Source organism: Pinus tabuliformis, chromosome X, assembly GCF_031772625.1.
Source record: "Pinus tabuliformis cultivar Carrire ecotype Pingquan chromosome X, CPIR1, whole genome shotgun sequence".
In the NCBI taxonomy this organism is placed as follows: domain Eukaryota; kingdom Viridiplantae; phylum Streptophyta; class Pinopsida; order Pinales; family Pinaceae; genus Pinus; species Pinus tabuliformis.
The window spans coordinates 692,778,011-692,798,221 of NC_142308.1; the positions used below are offsets into that span (position 1 = coordinate 692,778,011).

General features: G+C 41.6%; 1 protein-coding gene across 4 annotated transcripts in view; it reads left to right on the forward strand.

Annotated features, from left to right (window-relative positions):
• LOC149141871 (uncharacterized) overlaps positions 1-20,211 on the forward strand; it is a 371,617-nt gene that overhangs the window by 65,350 nt on the left and 286,056 nt on the right. For all 4 annotated transcript variants that reach the window (XM_089448940.1, XM_089448942.1, XM_089448941.1 and 1 more), the window contains exon 2: positions 8,830-8,955. In XM_089448940.1, the coding sequence (XP_089305066.1) occupies positions 8,830-8,955 (126 nt within the window). The remainder of the gene's footprint in view (positions 1-8,829; positions 8,956-20,211) is intronic.

The window sequence follows — 20,211 nt, forward strand, 5'->3', positions numbered from 1 at the left end:
TTAGAAGCTTCTCACCCATATTTTCATTAATACCCATTAATATTTTAATTTTCCTAAGTTTTGACTTAGGAACCCCATTAAAAATATTAATTATTTTAATAAAATACTATCCAGGTGGAATTTCACCAAACGATTTCTGGGTCTTGGAGATCTCATGTGTTCTAGCCTCTTCACAAAATTTCGGAGCTAGATCACATCCGATGCTACCCAAAAATCAACACATTGCAGTTGGGCCGAAATTCTGAAGTTGCTGGGGGTCAAAATTCTGGGTTGTTGTTGGGCTGTAGCTGCTGGACAAGAAGGGATTACTGAAGTTTGCTGAATTTTATTTGAATGTTGACTTGGTGGAGGAGGAAGGTGTTTTAGGTCTAAGGTCTTGGTGTATCTCAATTTGATTTACTAGTGGAAGAGTTTGACTGGGTTTTCCCCTATAGAGGGGTTTGACCGTTTTAGCCTTGGCTGAGTGCCTACATCTAGTGTCATTGATCTTCATGCTTTGTTTTGATGATTACTTCGATAAAATAAGAACATAAGAGAAGATAATAAAACTACAAGAATATCACAAGTAATTATCAACATAAGAAAATCTTTTTGCCTTTCCAATTTTCTAACATGGTATCAGAGCTAAGGTGAAGAAGAAGGAAAAAGGCAGACTGGAGATCTATTGAAAAGAGAGATATAAGAAAAGGGTTTCAAGAAAGGTCACAAGGAGTAGAAGATAGCAATATGACAAACTCAATGAAGTCATAAAACAAGCTAGAAGGAGCCACCAACTACAGGGCATGGAAGAAGAGAATGGATCTTATTCTTGCAAGACATAAAGTGTTGGATTTTGTTTAAGGAAAAGTCAAGGAACCAACAGATGAAGCAGGAAAAGAAAAATACAAGGAAATCGATATCTTGGCCATGAACTTAATTGTAGATGGAGTGAAGGACAATCTCATCCCTTACATATCTAATATAGAATCTGCAAAAGCAATGTATGAAGCCCTCTCCAAGTTATTCACCATCAAGAACATTGGTCAGATAGCTAGCCTCAAGAATGAACTAAGGACAATAAGGATGACAAGAGACGATATTGTGTCATCATATTTTGTAAGGATATCTAGAATAAGAGATGAACTCCAAGCAATAGATGAGGTTGTACCAAAAAAAGAACTAGTAATTGCTGCTCTTCTAGGTCTAGCAAAATCCTAGAGTGCTTTTGCATCAAGAATTAGCAGTTGGAAGGATACTCCAACATTCGAACAAATGTGGAATGCATGCAGTCAAGAAGAAGCCCAAATATCATTAGTAAACAACAAGGAGGATGAAGAATACAACACCTCTAATGCCTATTCTTCTCATCACAAGAAGAAGGGAACCTTCAAGAAGTTCAAAGGACCAAAGAAGAAAGTTGACCTATCCAAGGTTGAATGCTACAACTGTCATAAGATGGGTCACTACAAAAGTCATTGTCCTGAAGATCCAAGGAATAAGAAGAGAAAAAAAGAACACGCGAATGTTGTTGATGAAGCTCCACTTAAGAGAGACAAGGCTGAAGAATTTGAAATCAAAGATCTATTTGCCAAAGACTCTTAGGGAATACTATCCCTTGCATATCCTTCTATCTTAAGTTTTGCATTATTTTCCTTTATGTTTTGATTTCTAAAGTTTGTAGGTCTAACATATCTTGTTAGAACATTTTTGAATTATTTTGATAAGTTGTAGGTATCCCTCAAAAATATTAGATTAAGAGAGAACCTTCACCATTTTACCGAAAGATAAGTATCTTGTTCCTTGTCTCCTCTTTTATGTTTGGTTTCCCTCTCATATCAAGATTTGTTTGTATTATATGCTAATAACCTTTTATGTTTTCCTTGGTAGGAAAGATTGTAGAATACACAAAGGTTATGGAGGAGACTTCAAAGGATAAACTTGAAGCATGGAAGAAGTTATGTTGCAAAGGAATCCCTTCAAGAATTGATGTCCTACAAGGTTTGTTAAAGAACAATTCAAGGTATGTCTTAAACTACAAGTTTTGTTACAAGGTTCTCTTCATAGAAAAGGTATGTTCATTTTCTTTTGAAATTTGCTTTACATTACTGACATCGTTATGTCTAAGATTTTGAATCTTAAAGATTCTTATTAGGATGATTAATGATTGGATTGAATCTACCCTCGTTATACTATCATTCTTGTGAAACCCTAACATTTAGGGTTCACTGTAAAACCCTAGCATCTTAATCCTAAGGGTATGTCAATGTTAATAATGAAACCCTAAGTCTTCTTAGGGTTTGTCTAGAACATATGATGAAATCCTATTATTTTGATATTTAGGGTTTTGGTATTGTTATGATAAAAGCCTAGTCCTTTGGGATTTGTCGTTAATGTCTAGGTAATATATTGAAACCCTAGATTTTTAGGGTTTGGTGATTTAGGGATCGTGAACAAAACCTTTATAGTAAGATAATAGGAATGAAACCCTTGGTGTATATTCGTCTGTATGATCGAAACCCTAGTTTGAATAAAATTGTTGTATATCTAAGTTTGATGTTTGTGTCTTGGGTTTACCTAGTAGATATTGATGTGAAATGCTAGTGCATCCTAGATATGTATACGCAAGTATGCTAACTTAATGATTTAGTTTGTGAAATCTAGGGTTTGTAACAAAACCCTAGTAGAAATTGATATTCTAGGATATTGTTTTCGATATGATTTAGTTTTGATGATAAAATCTAGGGTTTGCAACAAACCCTAGTAGAGTCTGACATGTAATTCTAAAAGCTTATTGTTGAAACCTTAGATATATTGTACTATGATTGGATTGTTATTGAATTGTTGATATCTAAGGCTTTATGTCTTGAAGATGAAGTCTAGGGTTTATGACAAAACCCTAGCAAGAAGTTGAAGACTAGTATATAAAAAGATGTATCTTTCGCTGATTATGAACCTAACCAGGTTTAGGTATTTGATGTCTAAAGTTTGAATGTTTTGATGCTTCCATTGTAATGACATGATAAACATATTATAGTTGTCTTCATGCTTTTGTATATTTGTATTTGGTTGTACTTGTTGTTGAAGGTTTGCAGGTACATAATCTTCAAGATATTCATAAGTTGAAGATGATAATGATGAGCATGATGGAGATAATGATTGCATTGAATTCCTCTTTTCGATAGGACCAAAATCGACCTAAAGATCATCTTATTTGGACAAGTAGAAGTTGGTTTTTGAATTTATTTATCCACTCATGTATATTGGATTAGGTCAGCCCTAAGCACATGTACAATTGGATAGGTCAGCCTCAACATCAAGTGGACCCTCATGGAAGCCTATATATAGAAGAGACCTCAAGCTCATTTGGACACAATCATCAAGCACTTTCTTCTCTCTTCTATTGTTTGGTTCGCATAGGTCTGATGGAGGAAAGCTCGTGCAAAGGGTCTGAAACTATAGGGACAAAGCTCGCACGTGTCTAGGGTTTTTGAGTCTTGGACGCACGCTTGTAACTAAGGATTTTTGTCCCTAGACACTCGCACAATATGGTCAAGGGAGCATTTGGGAAGTCTCGGGCGCCCGCACACAATGCCTAAGGGAGCGTCCGGGAGGCTAGGGTTTCCGCAGTTCAGTTTGGCCCCAGACGCTCGCATGTAATTCACTTGGGAGCATCCAAGTTAGTCCCTGACACTCGCATAGAGTGTCTCTAGGAACGTTTGGGACCAAAAGATGAATTATCGGTACTTCGAAGTTTCCACTCAGTGACAACAACATTTAGCAGTTGACTACAGTCAATGATAGGGCATTGCATTCCTTAGGATCAAGGTTTTGAGTACAAGCATGTTTAGGGTCATGTCATGGATGTTCTAGTTGTTTTTGTTGCATTGATGAAGATATGGATCATCATACTCTCTTTTGTTGAATCATTTGATGACGATCTATAAGAAGAAGAATTTGCAAGGGTTTTCCCCATAGTGGGTTTTGCCCTGGTCTCCGACCAATCTTGGTGTCTCTATGTGTGCATGCTTTTCTTCTATAGTTCCTTTATGTTCCACTGCATTGATGATGATGATGATGATATTGTTCTTTCTACATAGTTGCATATGCTAATGAATAATGATGTAAATCTGAATAATGTTATAATGCTATGGGGTGAACTTAATGTGTTAATGAAGAAATGCAATTATCAAAGCAAAGAACAATGTAGTTCTATGAAAATTAACATGTCAAGTGTCCTTGTGCATGTCATAATGTAAAAGACCCTTCTTGGGCTTCATTTATCAAGATTTTTTATTTTTTATTTTGATGTAAAATAGGTAATTTAGTTCTTCTCCAGCAAGTTGGCCTCAAGAAGGACAAGTTGACCTCATCAAGGGAATTCAACCTCACACAAACACTATATACAAGTAGCAATTCAACTCATTTGGAGCACACACACTCAACAAGGTCAATCTGTAGTTGCTGGAGGCAGAAGAAGATAGCGAAGTTGCTGGAGAAGGATTGAAGAAGCTGGAAGACCAAAATCGAGTTCTTGGGCAATCTATCTCTCACACGTGCAAAGTTTCTGGATTATAGTTGGGCCGAAATTATGAAGTTGTTGGGGTCAAAGTTTTGGATTATAGTTGGGTCGAAATTCTGAAGTTGCTAGGGTCAAAGTTCTGGATTGTAGTTGGGCCAAAATTTTGAAGTTGCTGGGGGTCAAAATTCTAGGTTGTTGTTGGGCTGTAGCTGCTGAACAAGAAGAGACTACTGGAGTTTGCTGAATCATATTGGAAGACTGACTTGGTGGAGGAGGAAGGTCTTTTAGGTCTAAGGTCTTGGTCTATCTCAATTTGATTTACTAGTGGAAGAGTTTGACTGGGTTTCCCCTATAGAGGGGTTTTAGCCCTGGCTAAGTGCCTACATCTGGTGTCGTTGATCTTCATGCTTTGTTTTGATGATTCTTAGATAAAATAAGAACATAAGAGAAGATAATACAACTACAAGAATATCACAAGTAATTATCAACATAAGAAAATATTTTTGCCTTTCCGATTTTCTAACAATATCAGGGCACCCATGGTCAGGGATTAGTTGTAGAAGGGTCGAGATCTTCTTAGACTCCTCAAAGAGAATCTACAGGTAGTTCAGAACCAACAAAAGATGTACGTGGATTTTTGTAGGGTGGAGTGCAGTTTCCAGGAAGGAGATCTTGTTTTTCTAAGGCTTCAACCATACAAGCAATCAACCTTGAAGAAGAGAAATTTCGAGAAGTTGAACCCACAGTTCTATGGACCCTAGAAGGTGATTAGGAAGATTAGGGAGGTGGCTTATGAGTTAGAATTGCCTAAAGATAGCAAAATCCACAATGTATTCTATGTATCTTGTCTCAAAATAGTACTTGGACAACAAGTTGTGGCAACGACAAAGCTACCACCATTGGACGAGGAAGGACAATTAATTCTCATTCCAAAAGAAGTCTTGGGCACAAGGGAGAAGAAGTTAAGGAGTAGGTTCATACAAGAATATTTGATTCGATGGAAAGGCTTGTCGGTAGAAGATGCTACATGGGAAGGAGAGCAGGTGTTGTAGTTGCTTGAGGACAAGCAAATTCGGGAAGGGAGGACTGTGATGTCCCTTTCTGACCCTTAGAAGCAAAAGGGGGTTAAGTCATAGCCTATCTTGATCCCATGGGTTATTGACAAGAAAAAACAAAAGGGGTCGCCGTAATAATAATTAAATAAAGGGGTAAAATTTCACTTTGGGAAAGATCAAGTGACCCATGGTATTATCCATGGTTTTTTGAGGAGGAAATTATTATTAAAATGGAGAAGGAGATTGAATGAGGACATGCGAAGAATTATTGGAGAATTTATTGAGGAGCTTTAGTAGCTTGTTGAGAGAGGTGAAACTCTCGTTTGGCTCTCAGTTTTGGTGTTGAAATATACACCCTAGCTAAGTCGCCTGACACGGGGATTCGGGACACGTAGGATTCGAGATTCGCGGTGTCGGATTCAGACACGCTAATCCCCCGGAACAGGACACGTTATATATTATTTTATTAAAAAAATATATATATAACTTGTAATATGAATACATCACTGCCATCTGGAGGGTTGGATTTCAGATTTATCATTTAAGTCATCCTCTAGTGAACTGTGAAACTGAAATAGCTTCCAGTTCCACGGTTTCTCCAACCTTCAACAATGAACAGTGAACACTAATTTGAAAGTCTAGTACCAATAAACATAAATTTATGCTTTAAAAATTAAATCAAACAGCCAAGCAAGCTCCATCTCCTAAGAGTCCAACTAATGAAGTTCAACCAACTCCATGTAATCTTGTCAATGGAAGGATGGACATTGGATAGACATCTGTCATCTATGAAACTCTGAATAAACTACGTTCTTCCTTGAGATGAAATTCCAAAGATGAAGTTCAATGAAGGACCAAGGTAGAAGAATAATAAGTTGAGAAAAGCAAGGCCACATAAAGAGGTTTATCAGTTTATGTAAATATTCAAAAGAAGAGGGGGTATATTTTCAAGATAGAGATGAATGTAACTGCAAAACATTATTATTCAGGACCCCTCGTATTACTACGCACGTCAATAATCATTTCATCAAACAGTGGCACATTTCATCAAACAGTTTATAAACACACTGCTGTAGGTGCTCTTCTTGTATTTATTTCAATGTATTACACACAGTACCACAAGAATGAAGCGTGTTTGTCACTGACTCACTCCGTTTTATGAGTTACTTGTCAGTCCGTTTTATGACACTGTTCTGCTACATATACAATATTCACATGCTATTGCTAACTTAGGGTGAGAATATATGAGAAACGGATATATTATTAAGTTATTAACACATAAAATAGGCACAGCCGCACACATTATGAACTCCCAACATGTATAATACTGATACATAAGTTACGGCGTCCGTTTCAGATGTAATAGAAAGGGACATCCTTGTTGTAGCAGTGTAGCGTAATAGGTAGGTTACGTAGGTAAACAGTGAACAATACCAACTTACCTGGTGGACTGTGGACAATGCAATGGTGGTCTGAGAGTCTGCTCCTTGCTGCTACAGCACAATCGCTTGCCAATCACTTGCAAAATGAAACTATCAAGCAGCAAACACGCCCTTTTAACCCGCGCTGGGCGCTTAGCGAGTCCTGGAAACAGGACTCGTTTTTCAAAATCGTGACACGCTCAGCCAAATTGTGACACGTGCCAGGACACGACGTGTCATAAAGGGACACGACGTGTCATAAAAATTGGACACGAATCCGTACCGAATCGTGTCGGATTCGCTGGATTCGCGATTCGAGGGGCCTTTAGGGCGAATCCGGTGATCTAGCACCCTAGCTGGTGGCATTGGTTTCAGTGGTTGCAAGCCACCCTACCCAATTATTGTTTTGCAGGTTGATCTTGTGGCCAAGGAGATTGATTCAGGAGGATGATTTTCCCAATCCATTGTGCATGTTGAGTTCATTGAATTTCAAAGACCGAGTTTACTTATGGGTGTCGAGATCATGATTAGCAAGGGCCAAGCTCGTTAATTTTGCTTGGCTGAAATTCCATTGAATTGTTGGGCCGAATTATCATCTCGCTTGGGGATTGAATTTTTGCATTGATAAGGGCCGAGTTAGCTATATTTCCTGGGCCAAGTTTATTGATTCTATAGGGGCAGAATTTGTTATACTTGCTGGGCCAAATCAGTAAAGAAGGGGCAGAATTTGTGGGTTGAGTTTGTGGTTTTGCAAGAGTCAAGATCATCATTTTTCCGAGGCCGAATTCCTTGGTTTATAGGGGCTGAATTGTTTGATTTTTCTGAGGTTGAGCTCACTAAAGTACCAAGGGTTGAGTTCGTGTATAGCAGGGGCCATGTCTACTGACTTTGTTGGGGCCAAGTTGCCATTCATGTAGCAAACTGATAAAGGAAAAAAGGATTGAAATACTGAGTGTGAATTAGATATTCCGGGAACAGAATAAAGGAGATTGAATTGTTAATTGCTGGGGTTGCGTTTCCATCTAGGAGGTCGAGTTGATTTTCATAGGCCAAATTGAGGGTGAATTGCTGAAGAGGGATGTGTTGCCAATCAATGGAGGCTGAAATTGGAGGCCGAATTGCTAATTTCTCAAGGCCGCATTTGCACCAGCTAAAGAGATTGGATCCTAGGAATTCTGTGGCCGAATTTCATTAATAAGGGAGGTGGTGTGGTCTGGCCAAACTTGCTGTAGAAGACCTGAGCTAACAAATATCTTGGGCAAGAATTACTACCAGGTTCTCTCTTAGAGGTTTATGTAAAAGAAATTCCTCCAAAGAATTCCATTTCATAAATAATGCCGGAGTTGCTGCATTCTCATTTCTAGGTTTGCATGTTTATTTAATTGTTGGTGATTTTCATGTTGTAAATTTGAGTAAATTTATGGTGTTTTTAAGTAAAAAAAACATTCCAGAAAATTTCTAAATCAAAACCCTTGAAATTTTAGCAAATTAATAATAAGGGATATTACAATCCCTAGAAATAAGATATGCATATATGTGGATATGGTTTGTTTTATTCATATATAGATACTTGCGTTGCCAAAGAGAAATACAAAATATTAGAATTCAAACTATACAAAAACAAAGTACCTGAATCGCTAGGATGCTTGCAATTAGGAAAAGCAACTGTGAATGTTAAAATAGCAGGAATCTAGTTGAGAAAGCCTAAAAAATCATTCTTTGCTAATTTAAAATTAATCGAGAATTTATTTCGATTTTTTACAATTGACTTCTGTGATTTTGCTAAAATTCTTTTATTGTAGCCTTGTTTTGACTTGTGCTTCTGACCTTTATACTGGAAAATGCTGTTGTGCAGTCATATGAACAAGTACTGGTGGTAATTGGAGGTGGAGCAGCTGGTATTTTTGGAGCAATTAGAGCTAAAAATGTGATGCCCCAACTAAAGGTGCTAGTGGTCGAGAAAGGAAAGCCTTTGACTAAGGTGAGAATAAATCGACCCTTTTTCCTATCATGGTCGAGAAAATGGAAAAATGTCGAAAGTGATTTGAGGTCTTTAATTAGTCTTACGTCAACCTGATTCAATAAAAATGTCTGCTCAAGTTGGATTTCAATGCCTTTTCTAGAAAACCAATGACAATAAAATAGAATTTGCATGCTGATTCATGTTCACTGGAAGGGCTGAGCATCTTATTTGACATTACTGCGAGCTAATAATGTGAACTATAAAGAACATTGTTTTGAAATTGAAAATGATAGGTGTACAAAAAGGAACTGATTTGGCAAAGAATACCATCTGTCTGCTTGTGTTTTTCTTTTTGGTTGAAATGCTTCCAATGAACACTAGCAAGCAATGGTTATTTGATGTGAGATATTACAGTGTGGTGGAAGTGTCTCGTGCTATGAAAGCACCCCTTCAGCTAAGTGACCATGACTATGGAGTATCATTTCCATCGAAGTTGCCTATGGCTTGCACATGGTGCAATGAACAATAATCCATATAGGGAATATCCATCATAAGAAGGATAAAGAGTTGAAGTCCATACAGGATGTAATTACTAATATGATTGATAGTGAATGAATAAGGTGACTGATTGATGATATGATGCAGCTTGTGGCAATATACTTAACGTGCATTGACAAGTCCTGAAGGTGAATGTTGGTGTCTTTTCATTTCTTCTTCTTCATCTTCTTTTTTCATGAGAAATATCTCTATATTCCATATGAGAAATATACATGTTTCAGTCCTCAAGGGATTGCCCAGACTCAACAACAAAGACTTGAATCCATTACAACAAAGCTTATCATATCACTTGCTGGAATTGAACCTGGGCAAGGAGGTTATCACTCATTCCTCCTAATCACCCAAGATAAGCCCAATTGAAATTCATTTCTTCTTCTTCTTATGATGATGTAATATTTTTTTATGTGTTTAATATTCATTATATCGCCTCTTGCTTCAAGGATGCTTTGTCCTCAAAGCATTTTATGGAAAAAGTCATTTCTTTGATTTGGTTTGCAATGTCTTCTCATGATTTTCTATTCTTGAAGCTGTGATGGTTGATGACACAAGACGATATGAATTAAGAAGCATTGGGCAGAATTGTCATATTGTGAAAGGATCAAACCATCCTAATTTGATCCTGTGGTATTGCATGTTGACAACTTTGTGATTTGGGGATTGATGAGGTTCCACGACTGAGCTTCGTTTTGATGTACTAGAATAGTCATTTAGTTTTTCATGTGGATGTTGTCTTTGGTTAGTTCGTTGAATAACTATTATAATTAGGATGACAATAAGCTTGGGGAGCCTTCTAACAGGGATTGTTAGCACTTTTGGAGCATTTAGCACCAAATTCTACAAGTGGGTTGATTTACCCAGTAGCAGAGCCACTCAAGCCAAAGAGGGTCGAATTTCTGGCGTCAAGCTTTGGCCAAACCCTTTGTGGGTTATTCTAGGTTTGTTGAGGAGAGGCCGGGGTTAATTTCCCGGAATTTCTAAGCAGTTGAGAGGGACCTAACAGCAAATCCTTTCAGGCAACAACACATTTATGGGCATCTATAGTTTGGAGGAGGGTGTCTCACTTGAATTTTTGGGCTTTTCTAGCTTGCCTAGAGCAAGCCCAGGTGCACTCATTCCAGCACCTATTTGTACACCTCTTTCCATTAATAAAAAGAGTACACAACGCAGTTTTTGGGTGTCAATTTGTGGACTGATTGCTTGTTATTGTTTCATGGTGTTTTTATCTATTTTGCTTTGCATATTTACTATTAATTTTCCTTAGGGATATTACAGTTGTATCAGAGCTCATAGACTTGGCACAACCTGTGGGAGCAGCACATTCTATGACACCAGAGGATAAGCAGAACGTGACATACCAAAGGCAAGGTACAGAAGCAAGGAAAGGTAGTTGGAAATTTCCCCTGATCCTGTGATTACAGAGCTTGAGGTAGAAGAAGCCAACATGGGGGACAATGGAGGAGACAAAGTGAATGAGGAAAAGGAGTTTGCCCAACTCCTACTGAGTGCAGTGTAGGATTTATCCTGGAACATTGAGGGAATGGGCCAATGAAATGGCAATGGCAACAAGGGTAAGGGAGTCCAAGGGGATTTCCACTATGGAGAAGGGTCTGGCACTTCGCAACACCACGCATCTCTCAATGCCAACATGCCACTGATCCCGAACACACCCCCTAGGTCTACCATTCCCACATTCCTACAATCTGGAGCTGGTGGGAAACCGGAGCAGGAGGAGGCACCTTATGGGGACTATTTACTAGAGTATCAGTCCTATGGACCTGATTTTGGGAGGGCCATTACTTTCAAAGACTTCTACCAGCTAAAGGGCAACAATAGGCCCAAGGGACAAAGTGGAGGAGGCTACATGCAGGGGATAGACTTGCAATGCATTGTGGGGAGGTTGTTTCTCCCAACTTTTGATGGGTCGTCCAAGAGCTTGGCTAAGGCATGGGTCGAAAAGTTGGATGCCTATTTCCAGCTAAATCAAATGATGGAAGGAGAGGTAATCTAGATTGCCACGTTGCATTTGGAGGGGGAAGCCCATGACTAGTGCTTCCATGGGCTAACCACATTGGGGCATGCAGGCGTAACTGCTTATGATGATTTCACTGGGAGGGTGTTGGAGAAGTTTGAGAGGAAAGATCTGGAGGGGAGTTGATAAGGCTAAAGCAGACCGAGAGTGCAAAAGCCTACATTTTAGAGTTTCTGCGATTGTCTGTGATGGTGCCTGACTTGTCAGAGTCTAGGAGGATCGACATGTTTGTGGATGGGCTAGCAGATCCATTGCGCAGGGTAGTAAGGTCCAACAGGGCCACTACATTACAGGATGCGGTAGGGAGAGCCTGAGATTTACAGGATGCCCTACCTAGGGCTCGTGCACCACTACCCCCTAGACAAGGTTTCCAACAGAGGGGGAAAGACACCAGGGTTCTACCACTGAGGGCCAATCAGGGGTGTGGTCAGCTAGATGAGGAGACCTGGAGAGACCTCAAGAGGAGGAAACTGTGCTTCACTTGTCAGGAGCCATGGGCACCAGGCCATAGATGTGCAGCAGGCAAGGCCCACTACATCAAGGTCTTTTCTGATAGCGATTTTCTGATAGCGATGTAGAGGATGAGACCTATTTTGAGATGGGTGGAGATGACAACGCAACACCTCAGGAGGGAGGACCACCACCACCACCACCACCGATAGGGGGAGTTTCCTTTGCACCTTCTGGAGGGGTCCTTGCATCACTGCGTGGGGTACCCAAATTTTTGACTTTGAGGATCAGAGGCACTATTCAGGGGCAACGTGTATCAGTTCTGGTGGACAGTGGGGCTACCCACAATTTCATTGATGCTCAGTTGGTTCAGAGGAGAGGCATCACGGTCACCACTGAGGATTTTGAGGGATTCTCAGTTCTTGTGCCTGGGGACAAAACCATGCAGTACACTCACTATGTGCTAGCTTTCACAGTGACCATGGAGAACTACTCCATGATAGATCATTTCTTTGTAGTAGATGTACTGGACACCAACGTGGTGTTGGGAGTCCAGTGGCTCTATGCGCTTGGAAGAGTCACAACAGACTGGAGGAAGTTGGAGATGGAGTTTGTAGGGCCAGATGGCAAGACCGTGTTGCTTCGGGGAATGCACTCATACCCACCACAGATTGTTTCGGCCCACAGGATGGAGGCTGACTTGAGACATGGAGACATTGAGTGGGCTGTGGAGTTGAGGATCTCAGAGGTTGGGGGCAAGCCCAAGCCACCACATCCGAAGATACAGGCTATTCTTGACAAGTATCCAGTTGTGTTTGGGGACATACCACTGGGTCAACCACTTGACCGGGGGTTTGAGCACACTATCGAGCTGGAGCCGGGAGTGCAGGCCGTCATCACCACTCCTTATCGACATCCCAAGGCATATCGGGATGAGATAGAGAGGGCCATCCATGAGCTATTGGCACTTGGGCATATCAGGCCCAACTCTAGCCCTTTTGCTTCATCAATTGTGCTGGTGAAGAAGAAGGATGGGTCCTTACAAATGTGCATTGATTACCGGGCCCTCAATAAGAAGACACTAAAGAACTGCTACCCCATCCCACACATAGATGAGCTGATGGATGAGTTGAGGGGAGCTAAGTTCTTTTCGAAGATTGATTTGCGGTCGGGGTACCACCAAATCTGGGTGAGGGACCAAGATGTCTCGAAGACAACATTTCGGTGCCATTATGGGCACTTCGAGTTTTTGGTTATGCCCTTCGGGCTGACCAACGCACCAGCTACATTCTAGTCATGCATGAACCACATGTTTCGTGGGCAGTTGAGGAAGTTTGTGCTGGTGTTCTTTGATGACATACTGATTTACAGCCGGACTTGGGAGGAGCATTTGCAGCACCTTGAGACAGTACTGCGCATTCTGGAGGAGCAACAATTCTATGCTAAACTATCCAAGTGTGAGTTTGGGCTGACTGAGATGCTCTACCTAGGGCACATCATTGGGGTGGACGGTGTTAGAGTACATGAGGAGAAGATCAGGGCTATCCAGGATTGGCCAGAGCCCCGAAATGTGACCGAGTTGAGGGGTTTCGTAGGCATTTGCACCTATTACAGGAAGTTCGTGAAGGGCTTCTCCCAATTAGCAACACCCATCACAAACTTGACGAAGAAAAGGGCTTTCGAGTGGACCACTACAGCAAAGGAGGCATTTGACCGCCTCGAGGAGGTCATGAGTAGCTGTCCGATGTTGGCACTTCCTGACTTCACTCAACCTTTCGTGTTGGAGTGGGATGCATTAGGAGTGGGTGTGGGGCCCGTGTTGATGCATGGAGGGAACCTCATAGCTTTTGAGAGTCAAAAGCTACTGCCCCATGAGCTATGTATTCCATCTATGATAAGGAGATGCTGGCCATCATGAATGCATTGGCCAAGTTCATGCAATATTTGATGGGGAACAAGTTTAAAGTCAAGATAGATCACAACAGCCTTAGGTTTTTCTTGGAGCAGAAACAATTGCAGGAGAGGTAGCAGAAGTGGGTGAGCAAGCTGCAAGACATTGAGTATGTCAAAGGGAACCACAACATAGTGGCTGATGCATTGTCCAGGAGGCCAACCACTCTTTCTTTGATGAGAATTGCCCCGGATTGGAGGTGTAGTTACTAGAGGAGTACTCCAAGGACCCGTTTACGTGTGAGGTCCTTGATGGGTTGGTGACAGATGACCAATATCAGGTGATGAACGAGGTGATCTATGTTGATTTGGGGTAGCATCGGATGTGCTCTAGCCATGAAATTTGGTGGAGAGGTTGGGGCACATGAGATCTCCAATACCCAGAAAAGGTTTGGGGTTTGGGCAAATTCTAAACAGTTCGGGAGATATTAAAATAATTAATATTTTTAATGGAGTCCCTAAGTCTAAACTTAGGGAAAATAAAATATTAATGTGTATTAATATGAAATTGTGTTAGAATGGTCCAAAAGACATGGATCAAGCCAGATCTAATCTTAGCCGTTGATTAGGGACTTAATCTCGGCTGTTGATATGTCAACGAGAAAAGTATAAGAGGAGGCTTGAGGGTCACTTGGAGAATACACCAGAGTGATCAGTCATTCTATTCTCTAGAGCGGGGTTTGCTAAGAGAGATAGAATTAGTGATCGGGAGTTGCAGTTGAGGGGCATTGAGTACAGAGAGACAGAGAGGCAGAGATAGTGCCGGGAGAGCAGCGCAGTAGCCGGGGAGAGTGACGCAGTAGCAGCTAGAGATCACGTAGGGCCATGCAGAGGTAGCCGGGAGTTGCACAAAGCCTCAGAGAGGCCAGCATTGCTGACGCACAGGGCCAAAAGGCTGACGCACAGGGCCAAAAGGCTGACGCAGGGCTAGCGCTGGGCAGAGAGGGGCTGACGTAGTCCAGAAAAGGTTGACGTTGGGGTTTCTGGGGCAGATTGGAATTGAGGAGCTGCCGGAAGGATTATCCGGGGTTTCAGCCAGGAGATTTGTCTCAAACTGAGAGGTATTACTGCCAAGGAAATTCTTTGTTGGGTAGGCCACTTTCGGCACCCACATTGTACTTTAATATTGCTTAATAAGAAAACCCTCAGATAGCTACACAGGTTTTCCCACATTGGGTTTTTCGGGGGACATTGGTCCAAAAATTTTGGTGTCATATGGTGTGATTGTTTCTGTTTCCTTCAGTTGTTGATTTGTAATATGTTGAGCATGCACTAGTGCTTATTTTCAGTATTTACATTGTAAATAACTTGTTAAGTAACGAAACAAGTAGGCAGGAATAAATCAGATAAAGTGCATGGAGGGTTTCTAACTAGTAGACTTAGAAACTTCAACAATCTACTATCGAGACTAGATCTACTTGGTACCCAACTCCCCACCAAGGGAGAAGATTCTACAGGTTGCCCATGATTCACCATTAGTGGGGCACCAAGGTTTCACGAAGACATATTGGGCCATTAGAGAGCGCTCTGCGTGGAAGGGCCTCAAGGATGATGTTTTGAGGCACATCCGAGAATGTGACACATGCTAGCGGAACAAGGGAGAGTAGACACACCCTGCGGGCCTATTGCAATTGCTTCCATTTCAGAGGGGAAATGGGAGAGCATATCGATGGATTTCATTATCGAGCTGCCCACAGTACAGGGCAAAGATTGCATTTACGTAGTGGTGGACCGCTTGACGAAGTATGCTCACTTCTTCGCCATCCCAGCTTGGTACTTGGTCTCACAGGTGGCCAAATGGTTCTTTAAGGAGGTGTTTCGGCTACATGGTCTCTCAAAGACCATTGTCAGTGATCGAGACAACTGGTTCATGGGTGGATTTTGGAAGGAGCAATTCCGATTGGTGGGTACTGAGCTCACCTCGACTACAAGTTACCACCCTCAAACAGATAGGCAAATGGAGATAGTTAACAAGTGGCTGGAGGGCTACTTGCGTAACTATGTGACAGGTCAGCAGAAGGCATGGATACGGTGGCTACACTTGGGTGAATACTGCTACAACACTACGCACCACATGTCCATAGGTATGTCACCATTCCGAGCTCTGTATGGTTATGACGCATTGTCTTTCGATTGACATTATGTTTGGAGACAGCAGGGCCCCAAGGGCAAAGGACTAGATACAGGAGAGCCAAGATATCTTGAGGGCTCTGAAAGACAACATGCGGATGGCCCAAAACCAGCAGAAGCTTTATGCAGACAAGGGCAGAGTTGAGAGGTAGTTCGAAGTAGGGGACTTGGTGTTTTTGAGGCTCCAACCGTACCGACAGTCCACACTCAAACAAAAGGGGGCTGAGAAGCTCAAACCCCACTTCTATGGGCCTTATTGTGTCACTCGGAGAGTGGGGGAGGCAACATATGAGCTGGAGCTACCCTTGGTGAGTCGGGTGCACAACATTTTTCATGTGTCTTGCCAAAAAAAGGCACTAGGACAGTAGGGTACAACAACTAAAAAGTTACCCTCTATGGACGATGAGGGGCATTTGGTGCTTGAACCAGAGGCCATTTTGGATACTAGGGAGAGGCATCTGCATAACAAGGTCATCACGGAGTTTTTGATTCGATGGAGGAATCTGTCGGATGAGGATGCCACTTGGGAGGGGGGGAATATACTACAACACTTTTGGAGTATTTAGCAGCAGATTCTACATGTGGGTCAATTTTCCCAGCAGCAGAGCCACTCAAGCCAAAGAGGGTCGAATTTCCAGGGTCAAGCTTTGCCAAACTCTTCGTGGGTTATTCTGGGTTTGTTGAGGAGAGGTCGAGGTTAATTTCCTGGAATTTTCTGAGCAGTTGAGAGGGCCCTAGCAGCGGATCCTTTCAAGCAGCACCACATTTCTGGGCATCTACAACGCTGTACTTGGGCAACATAGCAGCAGTTTGGAGGAGGGTGTCTCACTTGTCTTTTTGGGCTTTGCTAGCTTTTGCCTAGAGCAAGCCCAGGTGCACTCATTCCAACACCTATTTATAGTATGTACACCTGTTTCCATTAATAAAACGAGTACACAACACAGTTTTTGGGTGTCAATTTGTGTACTAATTGCTTGTTATTGTTTCATGGTGTTTTTGTCTATTTTGCTTTGCATATTTACTATTAATTTTCCTTAGGGATATTACATAATCCTCTTCATCCTTCTTCTATAGTATCTTTTCAGTTTAGGAATTTGGTGAACAATGCCTTGTGAAGAGCTTGTAGAGTACTTCTTAGGCACAATTTCTTTATGTGGAGTTGCTAGATGAGCTTGTATGAGAAACCTCAAGGCTTATGCTCATCAAATATGGTAAAGCTTTAATGTCAAATTTCTGGGAAACAGATTCTCTTTCACAATGGCACCAAAATGTTACCAATTAAACTTGCATTTAAGCTACAAAGTTGAGAAAAGACAGGTCTAATGGTAATTCAAGAGGGCTATCATTGTCACCATGACCACACCTCTTCTCACTTAAGGCCAGCTCTTCTCTGGCACAAGGGAGGTTGTCCCTAGGTTAGGATTAGTAAAAATTTATGCCATTGAAGTTTAAGTTAGCGTAGAGTTTCTTTAGTAAAACAAATATCTTTAAAGGATTTATTGAGTTTATTTTAAAGGTGGCTGATGGAGAAAGACTAGTGTCAAATATTCAATAGTGCATATTGAATCATGAGGTAACTATAAACTCTGATTATGTATGACAAGTGGGAGTAAAGATTGCAATAGCATGCAGAGAATTACTGATAATTTAAAAATTCACAAGCATGAATATGAAGTAGTAAAAGGCCCTTCCAAAGGTGCCCTTGTATGAACATGCAATAAAAGTAAGAGGACATTTTACTTTCAGCCGAAAATTAATGACATATCCTTCAATGAAATGACATTATTGAAGTAATTCATGTTAATTTATGGTATGTTGTATGCTTAACGCAGTTTACTTCGATTTCTTCTTATTAGCCACTGTTTAGCAATCATATAAGCATGAAATAAAATGCTGATAGAACATTAATAGATCGACAGAAAACAAGCCAAGACAAGAGACACAAGATGTGATGGCTAGCCAAGGACAAACCCCAATGCGGGGAAACCCTTTGATCAATTATTCTTTAATCTTCAATAGTTCAGCAGAGAGAAATAGTACAAATTCAGAAATCTGTAATTTTATGACAGCAGCAACAAACCCTAAATCAGCAAAGTCAAATTTAGTCAAACAGCCCTGGATTGACCTCTAGTCAACCTTGAAGAACTCAGTCTTCAACAACAAACTTCAGCAGCCCAAAACAGCCCTTGGTCAACAGTCAAAACAACAGTAAAAAATCAGCAGTCTACGGTCAGCCCTAACTAGTCAACGCTGGTCAACACTGGTCAACACAGCCCCCAAACAGCATGCGCAAGTCAGCCGTTGGTCAACGCTTCATTTAGCATCCCAACACTTGGTCAATGCAACCCTAGAAAAGTCAACGCTACCCTAAACAGAAACTGCATCCTTCTTCTTGCACGTGTGAGAGACGCTGCTTCTTCGTTGGCCCAATGAGACGAGGAGAGAGAAGATGAGTGAATAATGACTCAACCTCACTTGTCCTTATACGATATGCTGGGCATGTGTGCCACACATTTAGCTGCTGGTCGACCTTGACAATTTGTCAAGTAAACACAAATAAATTCATATCTCCATAAATACTTGTTGGAATCGGATGATCGTTAGATCAAAACTACACCTCTTGACGAGAGGAATCAAGGAAAAATATTAGCTGCCATAAATAAGATGACCCACATGGAGTTTGGCCCTAGTTGCCAATTTTAACACTCCCTCTCAACTAGGGAGAACTCCATCTGCTACTTTGTCTGACTGTCGGTACTATCTTTGCCATCAAATGCACTGCCCTGCACTGCTCGGCTTTGCTCTGCTCTACTATGAAGAAGAAGAAATGATCGAGGATGTATCATACCATCCTCCACTGACCCGAAGTCAGTCTCAAAGTGTCATACCAGAGTCTCACTGATCCCAGATCAGTATCATTGATCCTAGATCGATGGAGGTCATCCTAGCATAGGGAGTACGATAGATACAACGATGTGTCCATCGCTAGTACTACTAATGGTCCCTAACCCCATTTCCCTACTCATTGATCAGATGAGAGGTACTTCCCATGAGTCCCAGACTGCATGGGTAGGATGCCTCGACAAGAGAACTAATCATCTTGTCCCAAAGTCACCACGGGGTATCACAGGGGAAGGTTGAACCTTTCACCCTGTACATAGCGCACCACTAGGGGAGGGTGAGTTGCCTTGTGGTCGCATGTTGCTCCAAGAAGTACCCCAAGCCCCCTGGAGCTCCCAGAGCTCAATGTATGCATCATACACGACCCTCATAAGAGGGTCTCTCAACGACACCAAGTCGTTCTCGGAAAGTCAAGAATTTGACCTTTCCTAGGGGCTTTGTCAAAATGTCGGTGACCTGCTCATCTGTACCGATATGTTGGAGCCTTATTGCTCCCTGTTGCACCATATCCCGGATATAGTGGTACCTGATATCGATATGCTTGGAGTGATCATGAAATACAGGATTCTCTGATAAACAAATCCCGCTCTGGTTGTCACACAGGATCACGGTAGTATCCAATGTAAATCCAAACAACTCACTGAAGAGCTTCCGCAACCAGACCGCCTCACAAGAGGCCATACTCGCAACAATGTACTCTGCCTCAGTGGTGCTCAAAGCCACCGACTTCTGCTTCCTGCTCATCCAGGATATCGAGGCAGATCCCAAAGAGAAACAACACCCGGAAGTGCTCTTTCGGTCCACCACACTGCTTGCCCAATCAGCATTGGTATATCCATGTAATCTCACATCTCCGGCAGTGTATCTCAACCCATGAGTGATTGTGCCACGAAGGTATCTCAACAGATTCTTGGCACCAATCCAATGTGTGTGGTGAGGCTCAACTATATGTTTACTCAACGTGTTGACCGTAAAACATATATCCGGATGGGAGTTCACCAGGAACATCAATGCTCTGATGAGTTAACGATACTCGGTAGCATTTTGTAAAACAGGTTCGTCAACACTACCGCTTAACTTCTTGAAGTCAATCTCCATCAAGGTACTCATGGGCTTGCAGTCCACCATACCGAATCTCTCCAATATCTTCACCACATATTTTCCTTGAGATAGGAAAATCTCCCTTGGCTTCTGCCAGACTTCCAGTCCCAGGAAATAGTGCATCAGTCCTAGGTCCTTCATCTCAAACTCAGAAG